The sequence below is a fragment of the Leopardus geoffroyi genome, chromosome A1 (assembly GCF_018350155.1).
Source record: "Leopardus geoffroyi isolate Oge1 chromosome A1, O.geoffroyi_Oge1_pat1.0, whole genome shotgun sequence".
Classification (NCBI taxonomy): Eukaryota; Metazoa; Chordata; class Mammalia; order Carnivora; family Felidae; genus Leopardus; species Leopardus geoffroyi.
The window spans coordinates 175,671,279-175,698,004 of NC_059326.1; the positions used below are offsets into that span (position 1 = coordinate 175,671,279).

The window sequence follows — 26,726 nt, forward strand, 5'->3', positions numbered from 1 at the left end:
AAGTGAGCACTCACCTTAGTTTACCTGAGTGGGTTCTAATCGAAACCCATTTAATGCTGCTCTCCAACCTCACTGTCTAGTCTTACAGAATTTGAGATTCTTAGGCATGCTAACGATCTATTTTTTTTCAGTTTGAGTAAGGACCAGTTGCCACCGGTGCCAGCTAATTCTAAAAACTAGGCATTATGTGTGCGGTTTGAAAATCCTATGATACAGAAAATATAAGCGGAAGAGACCAGAGACGCCCAAGCGGTTCACATTATTCCCCTGTGTACTTGACCGCAAAATATGAACGTTGCAAATCATAAGCGAAAACACAGAGCTACAAATAACTGTAGAATCTCTCGAGCGCTGTTTTGGGACTTTCCAGGCTGCCAATTTCCTTGCAGGTACTACCTGAGGAGTTTGTTCACAGATCCTACAGAAATGTAGCTGTCAGTGCTCTTCCTCCACTGAAACATCCCGATGTCCCTTTGTTGCCACACTTGCCTTCCTCTCGACCTTCCTGACTGAACGCAAATAATAACAGTGTACTCGCTATGAATTTATCCCATAAAACTATAGCTCAAGGGCTATGTAATGAAGATAAAAAATGACTTTGGAGGTTATTTCCATATGGTCTTTAAAAGTCACTTCCATTTTAGAGTTGAGCTATCTGACTATCCACCTTGCTTGTAAAAAGGCAAAGCTATCACAGGCGTCAAAAATAAGGTTTATTCAGGTACCTCTAGGAAATCGTTCTTTTAAATTCTCTAAAGTTTCTCGAGTTTTTTCCTCCAGTGTTGGAAATGTATAGGATTTGTCATTTGTGTAGCTAATCTCATTCAGTATTATGCTGAAATTAGTAGAGAAAAGTAGACATAAGGTATTCAATCAAGTATAACAGAGCTTCCAATATGATCAGGTATTTTGAGACTAGTCACCCCATATTTTCCTTTTTAACGACCCTTAAGTTTCTTCTCCTAAGAAATTCCTTTCAGCAAGGAAGAAAGCAAAATAAATCTTCTGATATAAAGAAGCTGAGTTTATAATTCGGGGACATTATTGATTCAAATCCAAATCCTACCATGCTGACTCCTTCAAATTAGAAAGTCTATAATGTTGACTATGACACATAATGTACGGATCAAAGCTACGGTGCGTTCCCCCGCCCCCCCTTCCCCACAAGGGTTGGAAATTGAGTGAACTTGGGTCCTCTCCAAATACAACTGGTACATTCAAAAGTTAGAAACAATAATGTTACCTCTCCTTCGCCCATATGTCCTTGCTGCATGTCAAATGAGAAAAAAAACAAAAAACAAAAACAACCTTTCAAACATTGTCAAAATAATCAACTGTGATTTCAACTACCAGCTTTTGAAACTGAAAAAAGTTGGCTATGCTCCGCATTTCCTAGCAAATGTCTCAAAAACAAGGAATTTGGATGGTGAGAGGTCAATGTAATACACCCTTCTGACTTGTTTTTAAGCTCTTCGAGAACACTGTAAAGCTGTATTGAATTTTACTTGTGGTAAGAGAAGTTTTTGGCTATAACTGTCACCCAGGATCCAAACTAGGTAACATGTAACACGATCTAAACCGACTCCTACCATACTGATCTTACATTGTCCCAGGATTCCCTGCTAACTAGCAATTCAGCAAATATGTCAATATTTAATTCAAGACTTTTTCACCACTCCAGGATAAATAGCAATTTTACACGATGGCTTGATTAATCCCTCATAAAGAAAATCGTAACAAATGAAATCTTTAGGCAATTTATAAACTTCCTTTTAGCCAAAGGAAGTTTCTTGTCCCTTGTCAAATTTCCCACCATGTCCCAAACGCTGAAAAGTAAAAGGTCTGGCATTTCGTTGCCAAGTAGTTACGGCTAAGAGAAGTATACAATATACTGATACGTATTTCCTTGAATATCAGGAAAAGGGCAGTACAAACTTTCAATCGAGAAGCTTTTGAGAAAATGGCTCCCCTGAAACCAACTGGCACTTAAAAGCCCGGCTTGCCCAAACACCTGAAACCAATTCAACAAACATCGCTTGAATGCCTGATCTGGCTGGGCACTACAGACAAAGCACACGGCCCTGACTACACAGAACTAGCAAACTTGAATGCCAGACAGCCGCATAAGCAAATAATGGTAATACAGCATGCCCACTGCAGTGGCAGTTATGTGTTAGGTGCAACAGAAACAGAGGAGGAAAGCAACTGGCTCCGATTAAAGAGTCAGGGAGAGGGGGTGTGGCACTGGAGCAGGAGATGGGATGGCATGTGAGGCCTTAAGGAACAAACAGAGGAAGGGCACTGCAGGCCTAGCAATGCAGCAAATGGGAGCGCTGTCATGGTCAGGAAAAGGTGCCTAGAACAGAAGGACATGGGACGAGTGGGGACCTGGCTGCAGAGGAGTGTTCAAACAGGAAGTCGGGGTCGATTTTTGAGTTAGAAGGTGGAGTCGTACCTTGAAGAAGTCATTATACAAACTGGTCGGGGTTTTAGTTCTTAGCCCACTAAATAAATGCTTAAGATGTTTAATTCAGTTATAAGGGAGTTGTAACTTCGAAGCACTGTGTGGGTATTTTCCAAAGTGAGACTGTCTCATACAAAATACATGTTCTCCCACTAGTAGGTAACATTGGATTTCACCAAAATACTTGAGCAAATGGATTAAAACCACATAAAATCTCCCTCAACTAGGTTTTCACTTTGGTAGGTCTTAAATTTGGGGTGAGGGGAGGTATTTTCTCAGTTAACTTGACATAGGTTGCAAAGGCAAAGATATAAAAACAGGTGCTTGTTTAAGAACATTCTAGTCCTATAACTACCTCAATGACAAGGGAGTTTGGGAAAACGAATGATTTGAAAATCTCGGTTCCGTCAAACTTAAAAAGTTGACTGATGCTACTCAGATTTCTAAGAAAACAAATATTTCAAAAGAGTAGACTTTTAAAAGCTATAAAATTAACATAAAGCTCTCATAGCTTCCACTCATCAAAAATAAATACAGTTTCAGGAACAGTAAATGCTATAGATTAAAGGCAAAAATAAAATCTCAAAAATCTTTAGATGTATACTTCCAAACTTTGATCTTATACCACAAAATAAAGCTGGTCAATACACAAGAATTCATGGTTAAATTCTGAAAACTATTCAGAAATGCTTTCCCACACTGAGAAAAATAAGGGATAGGCACACAACGCTTACAACCACAAAAACTGTCAAATGAGGTAGGGAAATTAATATAAATTAGTACCAAAAGATAAAAACAATGATATTCTAGAACAGAGAAGAATGTTTATTTCCACTTATTATTCCGCTGTTAATTATACATTATTTTTAACGCAGGTTTTGACATGACAAAATAAAGTACACAGATCATTAAGTACAGAGTCCAATGAATTTTCCATAACGTGAATACACCTATGTAACCAGAACCCAGATATTAACAGAGTAGTAAATGGTGCCGCTTCATCCTACATAGGAAAGATGTAATAAGCATCTTTTTCCCAACTATTTCAAATTATACTTGGCTTAAGATTATGATGATGGAATACTTGAAACACAGGTCTGCACCACTTTATTGAGGAAAATGTCAGATTTGAAATCTCATGATCATCAAATGTTACATATTATTTCATGTTTCTCAAACATCCAAGGAAGGGGTGGGTAAAAAAAAAAAAAAAAAAAAAATCACTTAAATATGTATAAAGAAATCTACACTTTGGAAAATTCTAGCTATGTTGGCTGAAATAAACTCTGCCCAGATTCTTCCTTTAATTTTCAAAGGGTACACTGTTAAAGATATTTGTAAAATGCATGCTATTATTACACACAAATCTTCTAGTTCCCATACGATTTAAAATGACTACCATTTATATGTTTACCTACTTTTATTATAATTTCTTAGTTTTCACTTATAAAGTCCTCAATAATTTCATGTTCAGTATTAACATGATTCAAGAATGCTCTAAATGGACTGGAAACATTGTAGCTATAAATTATTTTTTAATGTTTTATTTATTTTTAAGACAGAGAGAGAGACAGAGCATGAGTGGGGATGGGGCAGAGAGAGAGGGAGACACAGAATCCCAAGCAGGCTCCAGGCTCTGAGCTGTCAGCACAGAGCCCGACCCGGGGCTCAAACTCATGAACCGCGAGATCCTGAAGAGCCAAAGTCGGATGCTTAACTGACTGAACAACCCAGGGGCCCCATAGCTATCAATTTTTATGATTTCTAGATGCATGCTGTTATTAGATCTATTGATAAATACTTTCTCTCCAAAATGTCTCCACAGGATTGCTTACAAATGCCCTACATTCATCATTAAATTCCCTCTAGTAACATTCCAGTACTCTGGGATGCTAGATTTGCAAAGAAGGTAGAGATAGACTTTTCAGATCTTTTCTCTATAGATCATTATAAAAATGAAAATATTATTTGTTTCTTATAAAGTATCTTTTTCTCATTGTTTCTCATTTGTCAAACGTTTCTCATTTCTTGTCAAAAAGAAGCAAGTATCCATAACAGTGAAACAATCTTAAGAAGTAAATACCTAGCATGTAGCCATTTTAAGAGTGGCAAATATTCATGTGCTGGTATCTAAAGCTCTCTCAGAGAGTTTCCATGAGTTTCCTATGTGTGTACTCTACGGTTCATAACGTGTAAATTTAAAAAATAAAGAAAATACAAATAGGTATGCGGGAATTTGCATAAATCTTTTTTCTAAAAACCACAAGAACCTTCAGGGAGAAAAACTGGCATGGGGAAAGAAAGAAGGATTTCACTTCTTGTTTTATCCTTTTCTGTATTATTTACATTAATCAACTACATTACCATACTCGCTCACAGATCGTTTTTGGTTTTCTTCTTGGTACTGACATTAAAAACAAACAAATGATATATTAAAGAAAAGCAACTTTGTAAAGAAGAGGCTTTAGGCCATGAGGGATAAGCGATTACTACGTTTTAGGAGGCAATGAAAGACTGATCACACTCCGGCAACTCTGGCCTACCTCAGGCCTTTGGTCTACAACTCTCACTGCCCCCAAGCTGAGAAAACAGATAGCAATTCTATTTGGAGAAACAAGGGGAGAGGGCTCAGAATAAGAGATGTTATCGAACAACAGATTTTTCCAATAGGACTAAAAAAAAAAAGTATGTAGGGGAATTAGTCAAATTAGTAGTCATTTAAAAAGATATAAATCAAAGGCTGGAAGCTAAAAGAATGAAGATGGTAAAACCAAAAAGCAGGCAATCATCATAAAGACTGGGGCCTGCAATTCAACAAAGAGGCAAAGAAGCATTTTAAATCATTTTATAAATCTACCCCTAATGTAATGGACGCATTGTCACAAATTTTAAATATACGTTTCACAGTTAGAATCTCCTATGTCACGTTGGCTTGTGTTTATGCTAACTTGTTGGTATGATATTCACAGATACTGATAAGATGAGACAAATATATTATGTGTGAAGACTATTTTAGAGAAGGGCAGAGAATGTGACTCTAGTTTCTCTATAGCCCCAACCCTCAGTTTTTTTATAAAAATGGAGAGCTGATTAGAGAATAACAAAAGATACCCTATGTATATATCATGACCACATAGTCAGATGTTCAGTAAATAGTAATTTTCTCCCTCCACAAAAGTAAACTCATGTGTCTATATTCTGAGGTTGGTCTTCAATAATTACTCTCGGCTTTTCATTACTATTCTAAGGCTAACAACCGCAGAGCACTTTAGAGTTTACAATGTTTTCATATTATCTTTTTCAGGAAGGCATCTTTCAACATGCTCCTTATTCTAGCAACTAGAACCATATTATATACATTTTCAGTAAGTGACTATAATCTACTTTTCTCCTGGGTAAATTATACCCTCTCTCTTTTCATAGATTTCTGTGTATGTCGCCACCCCCCCCCCCCGCCCCACCCCACCGCCCTGCAGCCCTTAAGCAAACAATCTTCCTCCTCTCATTCCAAAGAACTATAATTAAGAGTTGTTGTTCTATGCTAACCTTTAAAAGATCTCTTACGAATCTCCTATCTGGGACAAACAAATATTTTAATGGATGCTTCCAAGTAAAAGACATCCACAGAGAAAAGGAAATACATACATGAATCTGTTAAAACCTAATATATTTCGCTGTTATTCTATAACTTTCCCTGCCAGAAGTATTCTATTTTTGAAGCAGTTAATCCTATGGGCTGAAGCAGCGGAATGGGAGGTTGGGAAAAAAAAAGTGCCAAGCTCAGGGGCGCCTGGGTGGCTCAGTCGGTTAAGCGGCTGACTTCAGCTCAAGTCATGACCTCACAGTTCAGGAGTTCAAGCCCCGTCATCAGGCTCTGCGCTCTCAGCCTTGCCTGAACTCTCTTTCTCTCTCAAAAATAAATAAATACGCATTTAAAAAAAAAAAAGTACCAAGCACGAATACTTTTATACAGAGGTGGTGGTAGTTGTATGTTAGTCTTCTCAGGCAAAATAAATTCTCAAGATGGGTAAAGGGAAAACTAATCTTTTAATCTGATGCCTGTCTCAAAGCTACACCAAGGAATCTGAGGAACCTGAGGACAGTCAGAAAGCCAAGCTCCTTTCTGACTTGGCTGAGAAACTGAGTCAGTTTCAGGCTTGCTTTTCATAACCATGAAATGGATGTTCTAACTATATTCCTATTACATAAAACTTATTTGGAAAAGGTATCTGTTCTGGGATGAATTGTGTCCCCTTCTCAAAATTCCTATGCTAAAGTCCTAACCTCCACGACCTCAGAATGGGACTATATTTGACAACAGGATCTTTACAGAGGTACTTAAGGTTAAATGAGGTCATTGAGGTAGGCCCGAATCCAAAATGACTGATGTCCTTATAAGAAGAAATTAGGACACCATTCATGCACAGAGGCAAAATCATGTGAACACAGAGAGAAGACAGCCATCTAGCCAAGGAGAGAGGCCTCAGAAGAAATCAACCCTCCTGGCACTTTGATCTTGAACTTCTAGCCTCCAAGACTGGAAGCTGGAGTTTATTTCTTCCGAGGAAAAAAATGTCTGTTTAAACCACCAGTCTACGGTACTTGTTAAGGCGGCTCTAGCAAATGAATACAGCATCCAGAAAGTAGCTACGAAGTTTGGGGGTTTTATACACTTAAAACCCAAGGATTTCCCCTGTGAATGTCCCTTAAAAAAAAAAATCTCTACAACTGATAACGGCAATAAATTGAATAATTCCCCAGAATGTGCACTACAACATTCTTAGCACAGTTATCAATTATTATCTGTTGAATTATACTTGCAGTGTCTTTTAAAAGTCATGAGTGGTATATGAAGGTCACTGCATAGTATGAAAACTGATGATTGAGCATGGCCAAGGGGGAAAAAAGTAATTTGATCTACCAGATGAGTAAGCCCTTTTTATCTCTGTACATGCAAATCCCAACACTACTCCAATATAAACTCAATATAAACTGCTGAAGCTGGTAGACCACTCTGAATCTTTTTTTCTTTTTATTTATTGAGGATTTAAAGCCTACTTTTTTCCAAAAAAAAAACTTGGGAGATTGCTTGAAAATTTCAAACCAAATTGTACGATAAAAATCAGAGTCGAAATTCAGAGGTTCGTGGGAGAAAGAGTAAACAATTCTTACACATTTTTATCCGAACAAAAGAGAAATGTCTTTCCACTCAACAGTGGCTTGGAAGAAAAAAAACTCTGAAACACTGCAGGTTACACAAAGTCGAATAGCTACATAACCACTTTTATAAAGGTTTTAAAACATGAACAGATGATTTATGGTGGGCAGGGAAGGAAAGCTCCTATAGTTCCTTAAAGTCTTAAACTTAATAATGAATATATAGCAGCACAATCAACTAGGCTGTTATCTTCAGTGTTCAGAAAAGACTGCAAGGACATAAGACAGGAAGGGACTGTAATTCAAAATGAATACAGTAAGTTTCATGTTGTCTATTTTAATTTTGTTTAATGTTGATTCATTTTTCAGAAAGAGAGAGAGCATGAGAAGTGGGGGGAGGGCAGAGAGAGAGGGAGACACAGAACCCAAAGCAGGCTCCAGGCTCCGAACGGTCAGCACAGAGCCTGACACAGGGCTCGATCCCACAGACCGCGAGATCACGACCTGAGCCAAAGTCGGATGCTTAACCGACTGAGCCACCCAGGCGCCCCTCTGTTAATAATCAGACAAAGAAAGCATGTTCAACTATAGACAATTCTTAGATTCCTCTTAATCCCTTGTTTTTTCCTTACAAATTTTTAGCATATAGACAATTCTTAGACTCTTAATCCCTTGTTTTTTCCTTACAAATTTTTAGCGCTAATATTCCTAGCCACATCTATTCCTAACCATTCTAATTATTTTAATTTGACTGTGTGCCATGTATTATGCTAAGTGGTTTACATGCATTTCATCTTCATCTCAATTTTGTGAAATGGGTAGTATTTGTGAGTTTATCTTCATTAAGTACAATTAATGCTTTACACTAGATTTCCAAAACATGAGCTAAATTGACAGCAAAGTTACTAAAAACTCAACACATGAATAAGAGTAATTTATCTATAGAAGCAATCCACCATAGAAGATGCTTCATAAGTCTGACTGAAGAGAACAGGCAATGCCCACATCTAATCAAGGTGACTGAAAACTGCCTCAACGTCCCTCCGTCCCCACCTTGTTTTAATTCCAGGATTTTAAAGTAATCTGCTATAATCTGGACTTTGCTACCGGGGAGAAAATGACCCTGTCAGCCAACTCCAGCATCCGGTCAACCTAGTTTTATTCTGTATTAAAAATGTATAAATTGGCACCTGGTCCTAGTTGGCTGGTGATTAAAAACTGACACTTGATCAAATCTGACAAAATCAAGGTCTAGGACCCTCTGAGATGAACACTAGATCTGAGACTACGGGAGTCATAACCCCACTCTGCGATCCTGCTTAAGGAACCAGTAAGTTCTCCCTCTTTGACATCTCTTTGTTCTTTATCTTCCTACCTTTCAGTTTGAGACCATATTAACCTCAGCCAGTATATCTAATAAACAAAATTTCCATGAATGTAACAGCAAAAACCATAGAGTCTGTGGACCAGTAAAATGTCAGAATGTAATTATTTGGGGGAGAAAGTTACCTTTATTTTTCTTTGCCAAGTAGGGGTCACAAAAACTAATCTATTCATAAAAGAAAGGATATTAATGGCAGAAAGGATATTAAAGGATATTAAAGGAAATATAATATTAGACTCTAAAAATTCTGAAGTGAATTTAGCTTTAAAGAAAACCCATGAGAGAGTCTCGCCTCAACAAAGATGGACCCCAGAGGCAAATGATCTAATTTAGCAACTGCATGAGGAAAGTGAGACAAAGAAGACTTGGCCACTTTGCCTAAGATCACACATCAGTATCTCCAATCTTGGGTTCACTGCCATTTCCAGCACACAGACTCTGGAACTCGTCCCACAAGAAAAGCTAAGATCCTGCTGTAATGGCAACCCCTTATATTATTCCCCCTTATCTCGATGTCATTATCACCACTGGGTTTGGTTTTCGGTCTACACACATTTACGCTGAAGTATTATATTTTGACATTATTTCTGGTAGCTGTAGCATGAAGAGTCTGATAATAAGTGAGGCTTTTATAAACTGTACAGTCTCCAGAGGATCTGACGCATCCATCGCAATTCTCACCAATCAAATTTCTCTTCACTTTGCCTGACTCAACAATCCTATGTCCTTCAGAATACTGATTTCAAACATAAAAGCAGATCCAGTCACAAAAATAATTTGTAATCCTCCATTCACGATATACCATGGACAAGGAGTACAAGGTGGTGTGCTGGTTTTCTGCTTGCTTGTTTGGTTTGATTTCGTTTTTGGAATGATGAGAATATGGCCATTTAGTCAGGGAATACTTCTTCGAGATGGTGGGACTTAAACTTTGGCAGATAGAAGGCATTGTGAACACACAAATTTAAGATCCATATTCAATAGTGGATGAGTAGAAAAGAAGTAAATATGTCTTTTGAATTCTACCCAATTAAACGATAGTAGAACAAAACAGACACTTTTTGATTCTTTAATTCCTTCTATGAGTAGATGCCCCTTCCTGGTGAAATTTAGTCTGTTTCAGCAAATGCGCATAAAAGAGAACTCGATAGTACAATGGGGTAATATTTAGAACCAGAAAGGAGAATTTACCAAAGGCACTGTAAAGGCCAATAAAACTTCATCCTTCTTGTTCTCATTAGACAGCCAACAGTGAATGACCTTGTCCTTCACAATGTCAAGCCCTGTGGTCTCAGGCTGCTTTTTCTGGTTTCAGATCTCTGATTACCCTCCTTTTCCCCTGGAACATTTTTCTAACTACATGGAAACGGTTTTTATGTTGACATTTCAAAGGTCACTCTACAGAATCTAAGGGTAGATTAAACCATTCTTTATGTATCAGTATGTGATTCTCATTTATCCTGTCACCAATTTCAAGACAGAGAATCAGTTGGTTCTCAAAGTTTAAAAAGTTCCTGCCACAATTAGGAGGAAACATAATTATTCATTATACAGCTAATAGATTAATAGCAACTTGCAATTATGATTACAGAACAAACTAATGTCATTTTTTCCACCGGTCAAAGCATACCTACTATATTTTCTCATCTAGGACTAACTTGGTTCAGTTCTGTGAACTTCACTAGGGTAAATCAATTATCACTTACCATTAATAAGCAGAGAGCTATCGGATCCTGGATATGAATAGTTTAGACGACCTGAAGGTAAAAGAAGGCCGTTACTAAATTTATTTTTTTCATAGATGGTTTAAACGTATTTGTAACAAAGCTGAATTAATAGCTTTAATAGGTAAGGTATTTTTAAAAAGCTTTATTATGGGATAAAACTTTGCTGTGCTAATGAACACAATGAGTCAGAGGACATGTCAATCAGCATGTTCACAAACATCCAAAAAGGGCAAGTTTGAAAATGGGAAAATAAAATATCCCTCATATTTAACTATTTGCTCTCTAATTTCCAAATTCCCACACAAAGTAATTTCCTTTATAACATTATGTTCTAACACAAACTCATCATGATAGTTGTTTTGCTCCATAAGTGTGAAAGTTTTCAGGTGTGCAGTTTTTTTGTGGTTTTTTAAAAGTACGTAAGTAGCAGGAAGATTTCTCTATATAATTCATAACAAAAGCCCAGGCTTATAACTACATGTACAGACACACTAATCGGTGTAAATTCTCATTTGGGAGGAAAGGCACAGAAGGTAAGCGAAACATATCACTGTACTTACATGTGACAGAAAATATCAAAGCCCAGAGCACAATGCCCAGAGCACAATAGGTGCTCAATAAATGCCGGGTTGGTTTACTTCTGATTTTGAGGTGATTCAAAATCTAGTTTTGAACCTACAGTGGACACCCAAGATGTCCATCAAAAGAGAATTTGTGTTGGCACTAAAATTTTTGGAAGCCACAGCATCTTCTAAATTGGTAGCCACAAATAAAGGGAGGGAAACAGCAGTGGGGTGGATCTCTCCATTTATAAGGAATTACATTTCTGTTCTGGAGGAGTTTCTAAATATCTACACCACATAGTACCATGTACTACTTCTGGGTACACACCATACCCTTAGTTCTACTCTGTAAATTATAAACATTATTAGGGCAACAGTTTTAAGTCTCCATATTCCACACGTTCATCTGCACCTGCCTTCATAAGAATGGTGGAAAACCCTCTACAAGTCTAAAGAACGAATAGGAGAACGTGACTGTTAATTATCTACCATGGTCAGCACTTTGTAAATCGGGGAATAGTGTGAGAAGTTAAAACTGACTCCTAATTACAGACATTTCATTAGGAAATAGCACACTAAACTCTAATCCCACAGAATCACAGCAGACTCTCCGAAGGTATGGAAACGTGGGTAAGCAGAGGTTCTCGCACGCCTTAAGGCTGAGGCAAGCCTTCCAACATGCCAGGAGGCTCTATCTAGCTCCAGGAAACACTATGGGAACCAGAGCTAATATGTGGTCCTATCGCTCCACCAGCCATATATTTACAACTCCTCAGAAAGGAACTTTAGGCCTCAACTATCTTTCGATTTCTCAAATTCTGCTTCTTTGAAATAGTCTCCAAAGAAACGACCTCATGCCATGAAAAAAGAAAACTGTGCTCTATTGCTAATAGCTTTCGTTAACCCATGTCCAAAACTTGGGAGTCTAATATGAAACAAAATCTGAACTTCGTAATTTTCCTATACTTTAAGGCCAAATACAAGGATTATTATTAAGCTGTTAATTATCTCACTTAAATTTCAGTTTGCTCCTAGTTAGACTGAAGCTAGGGATGGAAATAGGAAAGGAGGAGGTAAAAGTTAATTCTGATATTCAACTTCTTCATGAAAGTTGGCTCAACTATTTAACGCTAATATACACAGCCAAGTATCCAAGTCGGGCGAATTCCATCTAAACTGCTTTTAACTATAAGCCTGGATTGTATGATCTGTCACAAGCATTTTTTTTTTCTTTTTTTTTTTTTAAAGCAGAGACTGGTGATGCTGGAAAAAGAACATGACCTTAACTGTTAAAAAAGTTAGGAGCGGGTGAGTAGTGTTTCTGAATCAGTTAACTCAAAGTAGCAGCTGATTTTCTGTAATGGAACACATGTATAAATTTTATTGCTGCAAAAACCCTCTAGTAAATAAGAGAACTATGATACATACCATTTTCATTTACCATTTCATTTTTTAAGTGGATGTAAGTCAACACAGAAACAAAAGTATTTAACTATATTAATCGAAGTTAAAAGGAAATGTTTTACTTCTAAGAAGATATTCTATTTTTTTTTTTTTTTTTAATGCTAACATTCCAGGTGAAACCAGAACTGTTCCATATAAACTAAATGCCTCTGATCTGATGCCGAAAAGGGATAATCAACAATGAGAATCCAAAAAAGACAAATGACCAAACTGGCTGGCCCAGTTTACACAAACCAAGTTCCACCTTATCAGAAACTCACCTTTTGGGTATCTCTTTTAAGGAGAGAGAGATAAGAAGAATATTTCAACTTGACAGGCACAAAAATGTCCTTAACTCAGTTCTCAGAGTTTGCCTCAACGCACAGCTTCTGAGGAGATCCTACCCTTTACCGCCAAGGTAGGTGACCTTTGACACCTTTCCCGCTCTTCCGACTTCTGAATGCAGTAACTCTACCCTTCAGCTAAGACAATAGGGCACTGAAGAATCAACAGCCAAGTTCATAGTTTAACTCTGAAAGTGATACTTGTTTTTAATTTTCTAACCTGGTCTTGTGATATGAGTCCTGTCAAGCTGGAATCAATTTTGGCCTCCAGGTAACAAATACACCTGTGACATTTTGTTAACCAATCAGTAATGTTTTCTACTTCAATTCAGAAAATATAAGCAATGATATTTTTTTTCAAAAAACTTTTTTTAAAACTTCATAATGCTTCCTTAACCTGACTGCCCTACCCTTCTGTAAATTCTTTCTACAATTAAAATATCTAGAGTCATCCATTGATGACATCCATTATGGATGACACGTATCACTTCCTTTCTGGAAATCTTCCATAAACTCTCATTTTAAGTGCCATGGGACATTCAAGTCTTGCATAAGCCTTTTCATTCTCCTTGTACACCCTTCATTTCTGTGCTAATATTCCCTCTGTTCCACGGATGCCAATTTTTACAGACATTTCTGCGGTTTCTATTCCACAGCTAGATCACTGACAATCCCTTCTTTTGTCTGACAGTACTCTCTTCCTTTGTTCCCAGGGGAGGGGATTTTTCAAATCTTTTCTTTTTTTTCTCTCTTCAGACTCACCCTTTTCCAGTGCAACCTTCCCCAAAAGGCAACCCCCTTTCTAGATTAACTCACTAAGTTTTATTTCTAACTATGTTGCAACAGCCAACCTTGTTAGGTAATCATCTAAATTTCTTTTTTTTATCTCTTTATCACAATAGCCCCCTTTAAGAATTAGACTTTTACCTAGGTACCTTGAGTTTCCTGTTTGAGTACCAGGTAAGCATTCAATGCGTTCATTCCACTGAAATTAAAATACCAGCATTTTACAAACGAATAAAGTGAAGTAGAACAAAAATAAATGAGCTATCTGAATATGAATATAATCCAGTGTTTGTGGGTTTTGTTTGGTTGGTTTTTTGATAACTCATCTATCTCTAAATATAACCCAGGTTTTGGCACATTTAGAATTGAACTTCTCAAGGGAGAAGGACGACACTGGGATTTCAGGCAAAGCGAACCTACTGGATAAAATTCAATCTTGGGGGGCGCCTGGGTGGCGCAGTCGGTTGGGCGTCCGACTTCAGCCAGGTCACGATCTCGCGGTCCGGGAGTTCGAGCCCCGCGTCGGGCTCTGGGCTGATGGCTCAGAGCCTGGAGCCTGTTTCCGATTCTGTGTCTCCCTCTCTCTCTGCCCCTCCCCCATTCATGCTCTGTCTCTCTCTGTCCCAAAAATAAATAAACGTTAAAAAAAAAAAAAAAAAATGTTTAAAATTCAATCTTGGAAGGCTCTTAGTATTGATTATGTTATGAATATATAGAAATACTGCCTGGCTAGCCATCCTAATCTTAAGGGAGATTATGACAGAAAAATAGTAGTCCCTGGAGACCAGCTGGGGCATTTGGAGCCAGGAGCCCGGCATACATCATGCAGAAGGCAGAGACTATATTTGGTGCTATGACTCAACCTAGCCAAATACAGGCAACTGATACAGTGTGAGACTCTGGGGAACTACACTACCAAATTCTACAGCTCGGAAAAGATCTGTACCCCAGCTAGCCAATTTTATGCCAGGCATTTGCAAGTTGCAGAACCAATATTTACCGACCAGAATAAGAACTGCTGATGGGGGGGGAGGGGGGGGGGAGAAGTACCCAAAAGAACACTATGTACTATTATACTTAGACGAAAACTAAAGGAACCTCGTCAATGAGATGAAAGGAGGAAGGACTAGAAGGAGATACTCTGATACATTAGAGTATATATATGTATGCATTACTTTCAAAATTAGAGAAAAAGTTATTTTCTAAAACATTATCCAGATATTACTGCTACTGATGATTCGGCAGGAAATGATATAATAAATGCTACTATTTCAAACACAGAAATATACATATACAAACACCGAAAAATGCCAAATGTTCTATAGTGCTATTAGATTTCATGCCACAACCTTCTTTTTCAGTCATGCCAGCATTGTCGGTGACGTGTGTAGGCTAAGGAATGATAATACGGGATAACTGCAAGGTTGCCCAAAATACAGCCATGCAGTCCTATATAAAGTAACGAGTGATGTAAAAGTCTAAGTTTTTTTGATTGACTCACCCTACAAAAACCTGGATACTCCAAGGAAAAGAGAAGGGTTTTCAGTGGACACCATTAAAATTTTCTAACAGGAAAAGGATAAGTATATAGGCTTAGGCCCATTTCTAAGGCAGAGTAAAGATTTATACACAGTACCAACACACATACATACATAAACATACATATACACTTGTTTCACTGCAGTGTCCCTGCTAATTTTCTTTAGCTCACATTTAAGCAAGTCAAAGCTATACTGCCACCAATGAGTTTTTAAAGGAGGTGTTGTTGCTCTCTACCTGCCTTTCTGCATCTGCGGTTTTTACCAACACTGCCTGAGACTTGCAGCAAGATGGCGCTGTGGGGACCTAGACAACACAGAGCGAGGCTCAAAGAGATGTACAAAAAATTCAGTTTCTGAATACCAAATTTATACTTAGACAGATGCAGAACACATATCAATAGGAACTACTGTAAAATGTGTTCAGTGTGTTCTATCACTTAATCGTGTAATTATTTTTACTAATGCATCCCACTGACCTTATTCTACCCCCTAACCTATCTGTGATACCACCAGCCTCCAGTAAAGATGTCTCCATGCAAAATCACAAAGGAGGAACTGGCTGGGACTGACATCAGCTGGAGAATCTTGCCCCTCACCCATCCAAAGAGACATTTAAATCACACACAGACACACTTCACGCTAAACAAAACCCTTCTCTGAGAAAGAGCTGGCTTTCACTTTAAAAGCCAGGGCTTACTAAAAATTCTTGACTTCTCTTGCCTATCTCCCCAGGTTCATCTTTCCACACTGCCATTTCCCTTCCCACATTAGCCAGTCCAGAACTACTGGCCCATTAACTTTTACTTCCGGGTTCCACCCTCTGTCTGGAATGCCCTCCTCTCTCTACTCCCAATGTCTCACCACTCAAGCCACCACCCTTCTGCCCAGGTAGCTTCTCATCCTATGGGAAGTCCTCCCTGCCTGCCCAAACCACTGGCTCTCTGGTTCAGACAACCTCATGCACTCCATACAAACACCCTTTACACGATATTTGAATTACCTATCTCTAAACTCCCTCTTTCTCTAAGGCAACAAAATCTTTCAGGGCACATTTGGAGGTCTTGCCTCCCAGAGCTTCGAGCAAAGATGCTCCATAAATAGCTTGAAGCAAATGAAGCAAAGCCAGCAATTGGTGGTCTCTCTGCCCCGGAACATGCAGTAGAAAGGGTAGAGAGGCAGACCAATTCCCGTCTTGTGAGCTAGGTCGAATTACGTAGCTTTTATAAGCCTCGATAAAACAAGTATTTCCATTTACTTTGCAAGGCTGTTGTTGAGAAATTCATGACACAATTTTTGCAGAATGCTCAGAAAAGTCCCCGGTACAGAAGAGGTGCTCTATTAACATTACATCTTTTCCCCTCTGAGACCACAAGCCAGAGATAACCAACAATCTTCCACTTATGAAAGAAAGAGGAAGGATTTGTTTCAGCCAAATAAGATCCAAACTGAAAACTTGGAGAAGGGAGTGGCCATCTGGGGGATTTTTCAGCTTCAGAGAGACGAGAGCTTGCTGGTGTTCTTGGTTACAAACGGATGTGATTCTTTGGGAGAGCGAAGAGGGAAAAACATCAAACTCCTTACCTTTATAATAGCCAAATTGGCAAAGTAGCAGAAGTGTTTTAGGAAATGAAAACTGAAAATTCAACTGAAAAATGTTCCTTATAAAAAAACCATGGAGGTCTTCCTTTTGTACCAATGCCTCAAATTTATTTTTCAATTGTGGTAAGAGATTGTAATAGTGGCCAAACGATAACATTTATCCGTAAGACGGGGTAAGTTTCCATAGATTATAGAAGGTTTCCTATAAAAAAGAAGGATGGCTTTGACTGGAACTCAGGGCAGGTACAAAGTTGCAAGACCTAACAAAAAGCATCTAAGAATTTCAGGCAGAAGGGGATGTCTAGAGAGAAACTAGCAAACAGCTGACCCAATTAAGGAATTCAAAAGATTTCCTACTGCCAGTAAACCAACAACAAGCCGGCAAGCAGGAAGGCTATTTTTATCCCTGCCAGAGGCCTTCTGACTCTGGATGCTACATTTAGAGGACAGAGCAACAAGATAACTTGCCTTAAGAGGATGTTATGATACCAGTGATTAATAGCAATTTTTAAAGCTTAAAAAAACTAGGCATAGTTTTTGTCCAAATTTGAATGAACAAAAGCCAGTTTGAAAAACAAAAACAAAAAGATAATACTAATGGAAAGAAAAGTGGAAAAACAGACCAACGGGTAGTAAAGTTTTAAGTAATCCAGAAAAAAGTCAAGGCAGTAAATTGAAATTCTCCTACCTTGGCAAAAGTTTGATTAAAAAAGGCATGTGTTACAAGAGACACATTTTAAAAGAACCAGTGAATAAACAAAGAATTAGCGATCTGACCCCAAGGTACAAATGATTTTGAGACACGGCTCTCTGTACTGACATGAACAAAAAAGATCAAGACAAACTTAGGAAATCTCTAGATGCCAGAAGCCAAGTTGCTTGCAAATGATTGAGAACTTTAGAGAAGAGTGATAAACTGCTCCTGAAACTGATTACTGAAGTCCAACCCCCAAAAAGCAATCGGCAGAGTCATTAACTGGCTTTCTGCATACATACCTATCCTCAACGCTAATCACTTATTTAATATAAAGTCTGATGACTTTATTGAACCTTAATGAAGAATGCACTTGAATTTCACACCTGATGTAATTTCACCTTTTGTGGTTTCTCAGAAGGCCCAGTTTTTATTTTCTCCTATCGATATTTAAGGCACTGAGGCTTCCTCTGCCTTACTAGCCTTCAAAACTAAATAATAAACAAGCTATTATTCCAAGATATCTGCTAATTATTTGAAGGATAAGATGCATGAGGCCAGGAGTCTTTGCTTTTATTCCCTGGTATATCCCAACAGCCTAAAATAGTGCCTGGCACATGGCTGATTCTTGATATGTATTTGTTGTATGAATGGCCTCCCACAGCTTTAGATTTTATATCCAAAGTGGTTCACAAAGTGAGTGAAGATGACAGTGGGGCAAGACAGCAGTGTATTTGAATCACTTGGAGAATACGCATGCTTCAGTCTCATGACAGACCTGGTGAATCAGAATCAGGGAAAACAAGCCACCTTGGAAACGTTCTCTCAGCGATCCTATTTTGACCTCTACCCTCAATAATGTAACCTTCAGTAAGAAACCAGCAGATTTGAGATCTGAATCTTTTACAGTACATTATGATAAAATGCAGATCTTCAATTCTGACCCAGTGTCCTAAGTAAAAATTAAGAAACGTTAACGCCTATTCTCTGTCTAAAGCATACTAAAAAAAAAAAAAAAAAATAAGAAGAAGAAAAAAAAATGGTCAGGCTCTTTTTATGTTTTCCTTTTTTTTTTTAATTTTTTTTTTAACGTTTATTTATTTTTGAGACAGAGAGAGACAGAGCATGAACGGGGGAAGGGCAGGGAAAGAGGGAGACACAGAATCGGAAGCAGGCTCCAGGCTCTGAGCCATCAGCCCAGAGCCCGACGCGGGGCTCGAACTCACGGACCGCGAGATCGTGACCCAGGTGAAGGCGGACGCTTAACCAACTGAGCCACCCAGGCGCCCCTATGTTTTCCTCTTAAATGCCACATAATAAACACCCAAGCTACTAAACCAGGAACCAGAAGCTCTGTGTTCCTTTCTAGGTACCAGTTAGTTGAGTGATGAGTGACTTTTCCAGAAGCCGTTGTGTCTCTCTGAACTTCAACTTCTTCAACTGTAAAATGGAGATCACAAAACTCACATAAAAGGTTATGGTAAGGATTTAACTTACATAAATCCCAGAAGGGGCACAGAGTGAAAGTCAGAGAAACAGTATCAGAAGGATGAGCTCTTCCACTTGGAAGTGGTTGTTAACGCTGCTTGCTACACAGAATGTCCAGGTCTATCTCAAAAAAGAAAACCGTAGACTGGCATCAAATGTGTCCTCTGATCTACTACTACCTAGTGCATAGAGTGTGCTCAAATATTTGTGGAACTGGAATATAAGCAGGAGCTCAAACCGTGGGCCTTAAAGAAGGCTGTCTCCCCCTGCTATCAGGGGCTGCCATGCTACCCAACCCCAGAGTGCGCGTGCCCCTTGTCGCAGGGCTCCCCCGGACCCTAGCATTGCGCCAGACGTAGTCTAAACAGCCCACGCTCCTAGCCCTGCCTCGTAGGGCAAAAAGATGGTTTTAGACGTCAGAGACAAAGTCCCAAAGTGCTATTTTGGTGGAGCTAATAATCTAGGGTAAGGCAAGTTCAGCTCCTCATTCCTCTATGTCTCCATCCTCACCATCTCCTCTATTAAATTCCTCCTCACACTACACTCTTTTTGGTAACGAGGTACATTCCAATGGCAGTTTAAAGAAGAACAATTAAAGAAGTTCTCTAGAGCAGTGTTTCATAACCTTTTGTAATTATTAAGACCTACTTTAATCAAAATATTTCAGGGGTGCCTGGTGGCTCAGTCAGTTAAGCGTCCGACTTTGGCTCAGGTCATGATCGCACAGTTTGTGAGTTCGAGCCCTGCGTCGGGCTCTGCGCTGACAGCTCGGAGCCTGGAGCCTGCTTCGGATTCTGTGTCTCCCTCTCTCTCTGCCCCTCCCCTGCTCACACATTGTCTCTGTCTCTCTCAAAAATAAACATTAAAAAAATATTAAAAAAAAAAAAAGTTTCGGAGAGCCTCCCCACCACACTAACAAATGAGACCCCCAACCCCCGCTCCCATGAATACTACCGGTAAAACAACAACAAACCACCTTAATAATAAAAGGCTACTATGAATTTAGCAACACCTTGAAATGTATTTTAATTACATTACATCAGCATCCACATGCTTCTGAAAGATAATCCTGCATATGTAAATGATATATCTATCACCTAACTGGAATGCTTAGTCCTAATGGGTTCATAAGGGCCCCATCAAATAATTCTCATGGTTCAAGAGGCCCACGGTCCACATTGAGAACAAAAACATTCCATGACGCCAAGTTTAAACAGAGGCTTCCTAAACATAATATTTTTAGGCCTATCTCAAAAAGAAAAGATGCAGTCTAAAAACAAAGCCTACATTCAGCTGACTACATTTATTTGATTCCTGGTATACCCTTTCTACAACTAATCAGTATAAAATACTGCCACGCCCAAACTCAAACGAAATCCATTCGCTACTTTTCGTCATTAAATTACAAAACTCTGCAATGTTGTCACTTAGGAACACCATGTCAGAGAGACTTTGTGGAATTGCTAACAGTAGTTTAAAGGTCATGGTGTTCAATCCTTCCATTCCCAGGGGAGGAAACCAAAATCTAGAGAGAAGTGATGGACCGAAGGCCTTATTACTGCTAATGGCAGAGCCAGGTTGGAGCACGATCCTAAATGCTTCTCTTTTCACTCCTCACAATTTGGGAAAGTCGGTTAGAAGGTAACAACCACTGATCATTTACAATAAAGAGATGGAGTGGCTAATTTAAATACCCGTATTTAATGAACCATACTAGGCATTTATTATTTGGAATATTAGGGCCAGTAGAAGTTAGATTTTTTTGTTTTAAGTTCTTTATACTTCAATTAATCACGACTGCTCTTCAGAATTGAGATTTGCACTTATTGTGGGTTTCTTGAGAATGAAAAAAGGGTCCTCTAATTGGTTGATTCCTCCTTCTCTTTCCCAATGTATAGCAACTGGCATCAGCCCAACTGGATTCCAAAGAGATTATGGAACTGCTTTCCCTTCAGAGTTCCACTAACGTTCTTAATTGACTGGTTACCAGGTAATACCCAGAATAAAACAAAGCCTTGCTTTTAGACCAGAGCGCACTGGCGTGGGACTGAATTCAGAATCAGTCAATTAGACAAAATAATGAAGCCCAGAGGCAGCCTGGCCATCTCAATACCTGATTCAAAGAGTAGTAACTAGTTCAAAATTAGTTAAAAAGTACTCCTTTTGCAAACTTTTAGCGCTGAACAACAACAGACTCTTGTGAGAGTTTTCTCTCTTTTCCATCTTGTAACTTTAGTAGTGAGGATAGTGGCAACGTGAGGGGGAAAAAATAAGGAGCTGTGGGGTAGAGAAATTCACCGTACCGGGTATATATATATAGGTGCTAAATGAATCACCTGCATACACTAGTCATGTGGAAATTCCATGCCTATCAAGGAAGAAATAATTTTGTGGCACAACTGTGCAACTGATCTGTCCTTCCTGTCACTGAACTGAACGCAAAGAGAATCTTGGATATTTTTATGACAGCTCCAAGTTGGCAAATAACATATTCAAGGATTATAGATCACAGGGTCAAGGAAAAGTCTTACGATCTTTGCAGACTACTCCCTATTGTATTACCCCATTATCAAAAGACTTTTCATTACGTAGCTATTAGTATTCAGGGCTGGTTTACTACCTGTCACGAAGTAAGAGAGCAAGTCCCCTCTCCAGAGAATTTTAGAATATAGAAGGGAGACCAAAAGTACTAAGTGACACTACCAAAAGGTGCACATATACTATTATTTATTTGGAGGCAGGGCATGAACAAAATGGATCTCTATAAATATTCTGGACTTCCTTCTACGATTTTTCTAGTGTAGGAAGCTCCCTAATATGTAACGCTGGCAAACTGTTGACAAAGTCTAAAGACTTTACTGCTTAAATATCGTTCTGATTTCATTTCTGAACGAAAAATAATATTATTGCCTGTCCATAAGGTAATACCTATACTTACTAAGTTGTACACAACACTGAAAAGGTAAAACACTGCAGAAAAGCACTTGTTAATTTGCTACCTGACTGCTGCCTTTTTTTCCCAAGTTACTATTTTCTTGTTATTTCTAAGTGTTAACTGTCGCGTGTAGTTGATTCCATCACCAGTCCCTGCTCTGAACGTACATCCAACAAAATTAAGCCACAACAGCCATAAAATATGTGAGCCTTAACACAACTGTAAAGGGGGGGAAAGGTTACGAAGTTAAAAGCTTCTTTTAAAGAAATGTTTCGGATCTTTAACCTTCTATAAACAGTTCACTCTCAACCCCCCCCACCCCCCATGCCCCTTTACCCTCACCTCTCACGCAGGTAAAATCAGGAGTTTAACAATGTTTTAAGAGGATCATTGAATTTTCATGGACTCAAAATAAGATTCTTCGTGCTCCATGCTCAGGATTAAGAGGACTGCTTAGGTAATTCTGGACCCACATCATGGATGACATAAGACAAACTCCCCCTTTGTGACAACTGCTTACATGATTTTCAGAACAAATAAAAACAAAAGTCAATATTCTATCACAAATGTGTGGAGGGTGCAGGGCAAAGAATCTACTTACCACGACATGTTATGTTAATAAACTGGGCAGAGGAGGGTCTGGACACAGCACAAGGAGTGTTTACTATGAACAGAGCGGGTTTCAGTTCAGAGGCTAAAGGTCCAATGCTCTGTTCATACACATCACATTTTGTTCTCCCAGCCATCCCCACCACTCCCCCCCCCACCCCGTCCGAAAACAAAATAAATAAACAAAACCAAAAACAAAAGCAATCCCCAATCTGAAAAAGTGAAGCTGTGCTGGTCAAAATCCACACCTTTGTAAGCTCTGCCTACACAGTGCTTGAGGAATCCAACAGATCCTGACCGGTAGTAAACCAGAGAGCGGACAGTGGTTCACAATTAAGAATATACCCTGCGTCGGTGATACAAAGGAAATCATGCCCCGCTACTTTGTCCTCTCCTGGCTCACAAAAGAAGTTACCTCAACACAGAAGCCCAGGTCCCATCCTGCGGCACCGCTAAGCCAAGCAAAAGAGAAGGAGTGTTGAGGATGTTCCATTTCAGCGGTCATAAAAGGGAGAGAGCGAAAGGAGAGGAAACCGCTTCGTTTCATTTCTAAACAGCCACACACACACAGTTCACTGCAGTCGAGTTTAAATTGTATTTTTTGCTGTGTACTTAACTCTATTATTCACGAAGCTTCTAGAAGCAAGGCCATGTTCTTCTCTCTGGAGGCCTTAGCCACTCCCCTGCCATGCCGCTCTGAGTTAACTTGGTATCATCCAAACAGAGCAAGAAGGAACCAGCCGAGTTCAGGAAGGATCCCGCCCGACTTTCAGAGCCGCTGCCTGACGGACTCTGAATCTTCAAGATATTTAAAGATGCCCCCAATTCACCAGAAGACATCTGACGCCAAGAAATAGTCATTTACTTGGAAGGTGAAATTTGATTAAGAATCACGAGCAAAATTAGCTGGTTTGCACTATCCGTTTCTTCTTTACGGTACTTTGTATCACGCTCTGTTAAATCTCCCTTAAAGGAAAACGTTCATCTTGTCCTTTACAAAAGCGGTGGAGGCGTGGGGTGCAGAATTGCCACAGGCAAACTGATTCAACTGGGAAAAGGTTAAATACTACAAGAAATGATATCCCCTCACTACCATTTGAAATAAATCATTTTAACATTACAGCAGCGGAACTTCTTTTAGTCAGAGCTCCTTTCGTTTTTTATAATTTTATTCACTCCAAAATCCAATTTTATAACAATGATATTAAATGTAGTCCTATTTTCAACAACTCTCATAAAAAGTTTTTGGAGCTATCTCAAGTATACATAAAGTCACTCTGCAGTGTATGTTCTAAAACATCTGTATCAGTTTGCAACATCTGTTCTTTAAACTACAGAATTAGATGGCTGCAATTTGGAATATAGGATTATTAAAAGAATTGGGTATCAAAGAAAAATGTAAGGCTTCCTGGCTCTTTTTTATGGTATCTATTTTTAAGTAGCACTAACTTTATCCTCCCCCCCTACTGTAAGGAATTTAAATTATCCCAAAGGTCATTCTCTTACAGCGACATAAAAAAGTTATGCAAAATAAATGAAACAGGCTTTGTGTACTCAACTTTCAACAGAGTTTCATGATTTTCTTCTAGAGAGATCATTATAAATTCTTTTGCTTAGCAACAAAGAAATGAGGCACAGATGGAATCATCACTTGCCTACTCATTTAAGCATTTGTTTCAAACAAATCCACAGCAATGAAAAATAGTGGGGGGGAGGGCCCCCAGATTTAATGTGTAATAAAGAAAGAAAAACGTATATCAAAAAATATTTTAAAACGCAAGGTCACAATACCTTCGGCAGCCGGGAATTAAATACATCGCGTTTTTGGAGTAGATCCAGCTCTCAAAATAAATTCTTATTAAATGAATGCATGAAGCAAGTGTGGCAGTAATGTCTAAGTGTGTAACATACTCCCACTGCTTACTCTACATATGCAATAGATTTCTTGGGCACCACGGGATATGTAAAAAAAAAATGGCACTTGAAACAACTTGCACTTCTGAATGCAATCCTTATTGCTTACATTCAAGTCAAGTATTTAAGATGCCTGAAACTCACTGGGTGGATACTTTTAGTCCCTCTTCCAAAAATGAAAGCAAGATACATTCTGTAACAATATAAAGACAAGAAGATTCCAATTTCACAATATTCTGAGGAAAAAATAGGATGATATTCTGACTCATAATTTAGTTAGTTGGTACCTGAAGAACAACTATAATGTTTTGACAATTTACAGATTTGCCTTTATTCTCGCAATAATTTTGCTGTCTCATTTGGCTTTCTAGTGAAATGAAGCAAACTATATACTAAGTTGCTTCCATATGCAGGATTTAAAATACTCAGCCACTATTATGAAACTGTGGATTGTTTTACTCCATCTGACATCTGATCATTTTCAAGTACTATTTCTCTCTCTTTATTCCAGTGCGGCCTCCCTCTGCTTCCTCTCCCTAACAGCTACTTTTTGGTTTACATCTATACGCTTTCATTCCCTTCCCAGACAGAAAAGGAAAAAAAAAAAAAAAAAAAAAAAAAAAAAAGGCTCCTTAATCGTCAGAGGTCTTTCCTACCATACACTGAACATAATACCATTTTGTGCATCTTTTATTTCACTATGTCCAGCCCATGCTTCAGAAGGCTGAAAACAGATGTGCTCGCATGTGGTTTTAATATATTTCACGCTACTCCATTTCTAAACAGTAAGTACCAATTTCACAGGCAAGAAAAAACACAAATAACAGTAAGATAGAATATCCCCCCAAATGATCAGCTGACCACCTACAACAGTAAAAGATTCTTCTGTGCAGGTGAAGAAAATACTTGATAAAGCCTAATAATTCTGTGGCAATGAGCAACCTGCCACTGGGAGATCAAAATTCAAAATCTGTCAACAGCTCACGCTCTTAGCTTACAAGACTGAGTGTGCAGTAAAGAAAATGAAATCGGTCTCTGGGGAAAGGCTTCTACGGACTATTACCGGCATTGGTTATGGAGAATGCAATATATAATTTCGTGGATAAAAATAACATACAGACATGCCAGCTGATCAGAGAAAGGACATGGAGATAAGGTAGAGGCAAGACCCTTTTCCTCCCAAAGAGCTAATCCACTGTCCATGAAGAAAATGACAGTAGCCTTAATATTCTTGGAGAAACTACTTCAACTGTAAACAAAACTAATATAAATTATGAAATGAAGGCCAGGTACTCCTTTTGCACATTTGTTAAAAATGTTAAAAAAATTTTAAAAAGATGAAAAGTTTTCAACAAGCCAGTTGGAATCAACAACATGTTCATAAAGATACTCAAAAGCTTTATTTGAAGGTTCCTAGGCCTATTAAGCATTTTGTCTGTTGACTGCAAAATTAAGTTTTAAACCACACTACATTAAAGGAGATTTTTTTTCCCAAAAGGAAAAGCAAAATTTCGTTTCCTAGGTTGTTTTTTTTTAATTTAGATGAATAATATAGCCATATCAATCCATCCAACTTCTAGGTCTTATATCAACTTTAAACACATTCAACAATCACACTTCTCTAAGGAACTGCAAACGAAGGATTAAAAATAAGTGAAGTCATTCATAATATATTTTATGAAATTATTTTTAAGATAAAATAAACCCAAATACAAAATTTGCTTCCATATGGTGGGCTCTTTTTAATTCTCAAATTCTTTTAATTGAATTCTCATACTTTTTTTTCTGAGAGGCATATTATTTTCTACTAGTCTCACAGAATCAACGCCCATATTCTGTTTTCTCCATTTCTAAAGTAGCAGAGCAACCAGAGGGGTTCTTTATTTTCAAAATGGATTGGCAGGTTTTATATATTTACTTTAAAAGGACAATATGTTGTTGTGGTTTTTTTTTTTTTTTTTTTTAAGATATTCAACTTCTGTTATCACCTTTAAAAAAAAAAATCTCACAATAGAATCACTGTTAAAATCAAGTACAGCTTTCCTAGTAGCTATCTAAACCAAGGGAGCTCGACAAGA

The 26,726-nt window shown here is 38.4% G+C and overlaps 1 protein-coding gene across 4 annotated transcripts in view; it reads right to left on the reverse strand.

Annotated features, from left to right (window-relative positions):
* The window catches only part of CPEB4 (cytoplasmic polyadenylation element binding protein 4), a 66,296-nt gene that overhangs the window by 14,900 nt on the left and 24,670 nt on the right, over window positions 1–26,726 (reverse strand). The window contains exons 3-4 of one of the 4 annotated variants that reach the window (XM_045500997.1): window positions 10,712–10,762; window positions 1,244–1,267 (exon numbers count right to left, since the gene is read on the reverse strand). The exons of 1 other annotated variant lie outside the window; for it this stretch is intronic. In XM_045500997.1, the coding sequence (XP_045356953.1) occupies window positions 1,244–1,267; window positions 10,712–10,762 (75 nt within the window). The remainder of the gene's footprint in view (window positions 1–1,243; window positions 1,268–10,711; window positions 10,763–26,726) is intronic. 2 more of the 4 variants (XM_045501002.1, XM_045500999.1) reach the window with 2 other exon arrangements.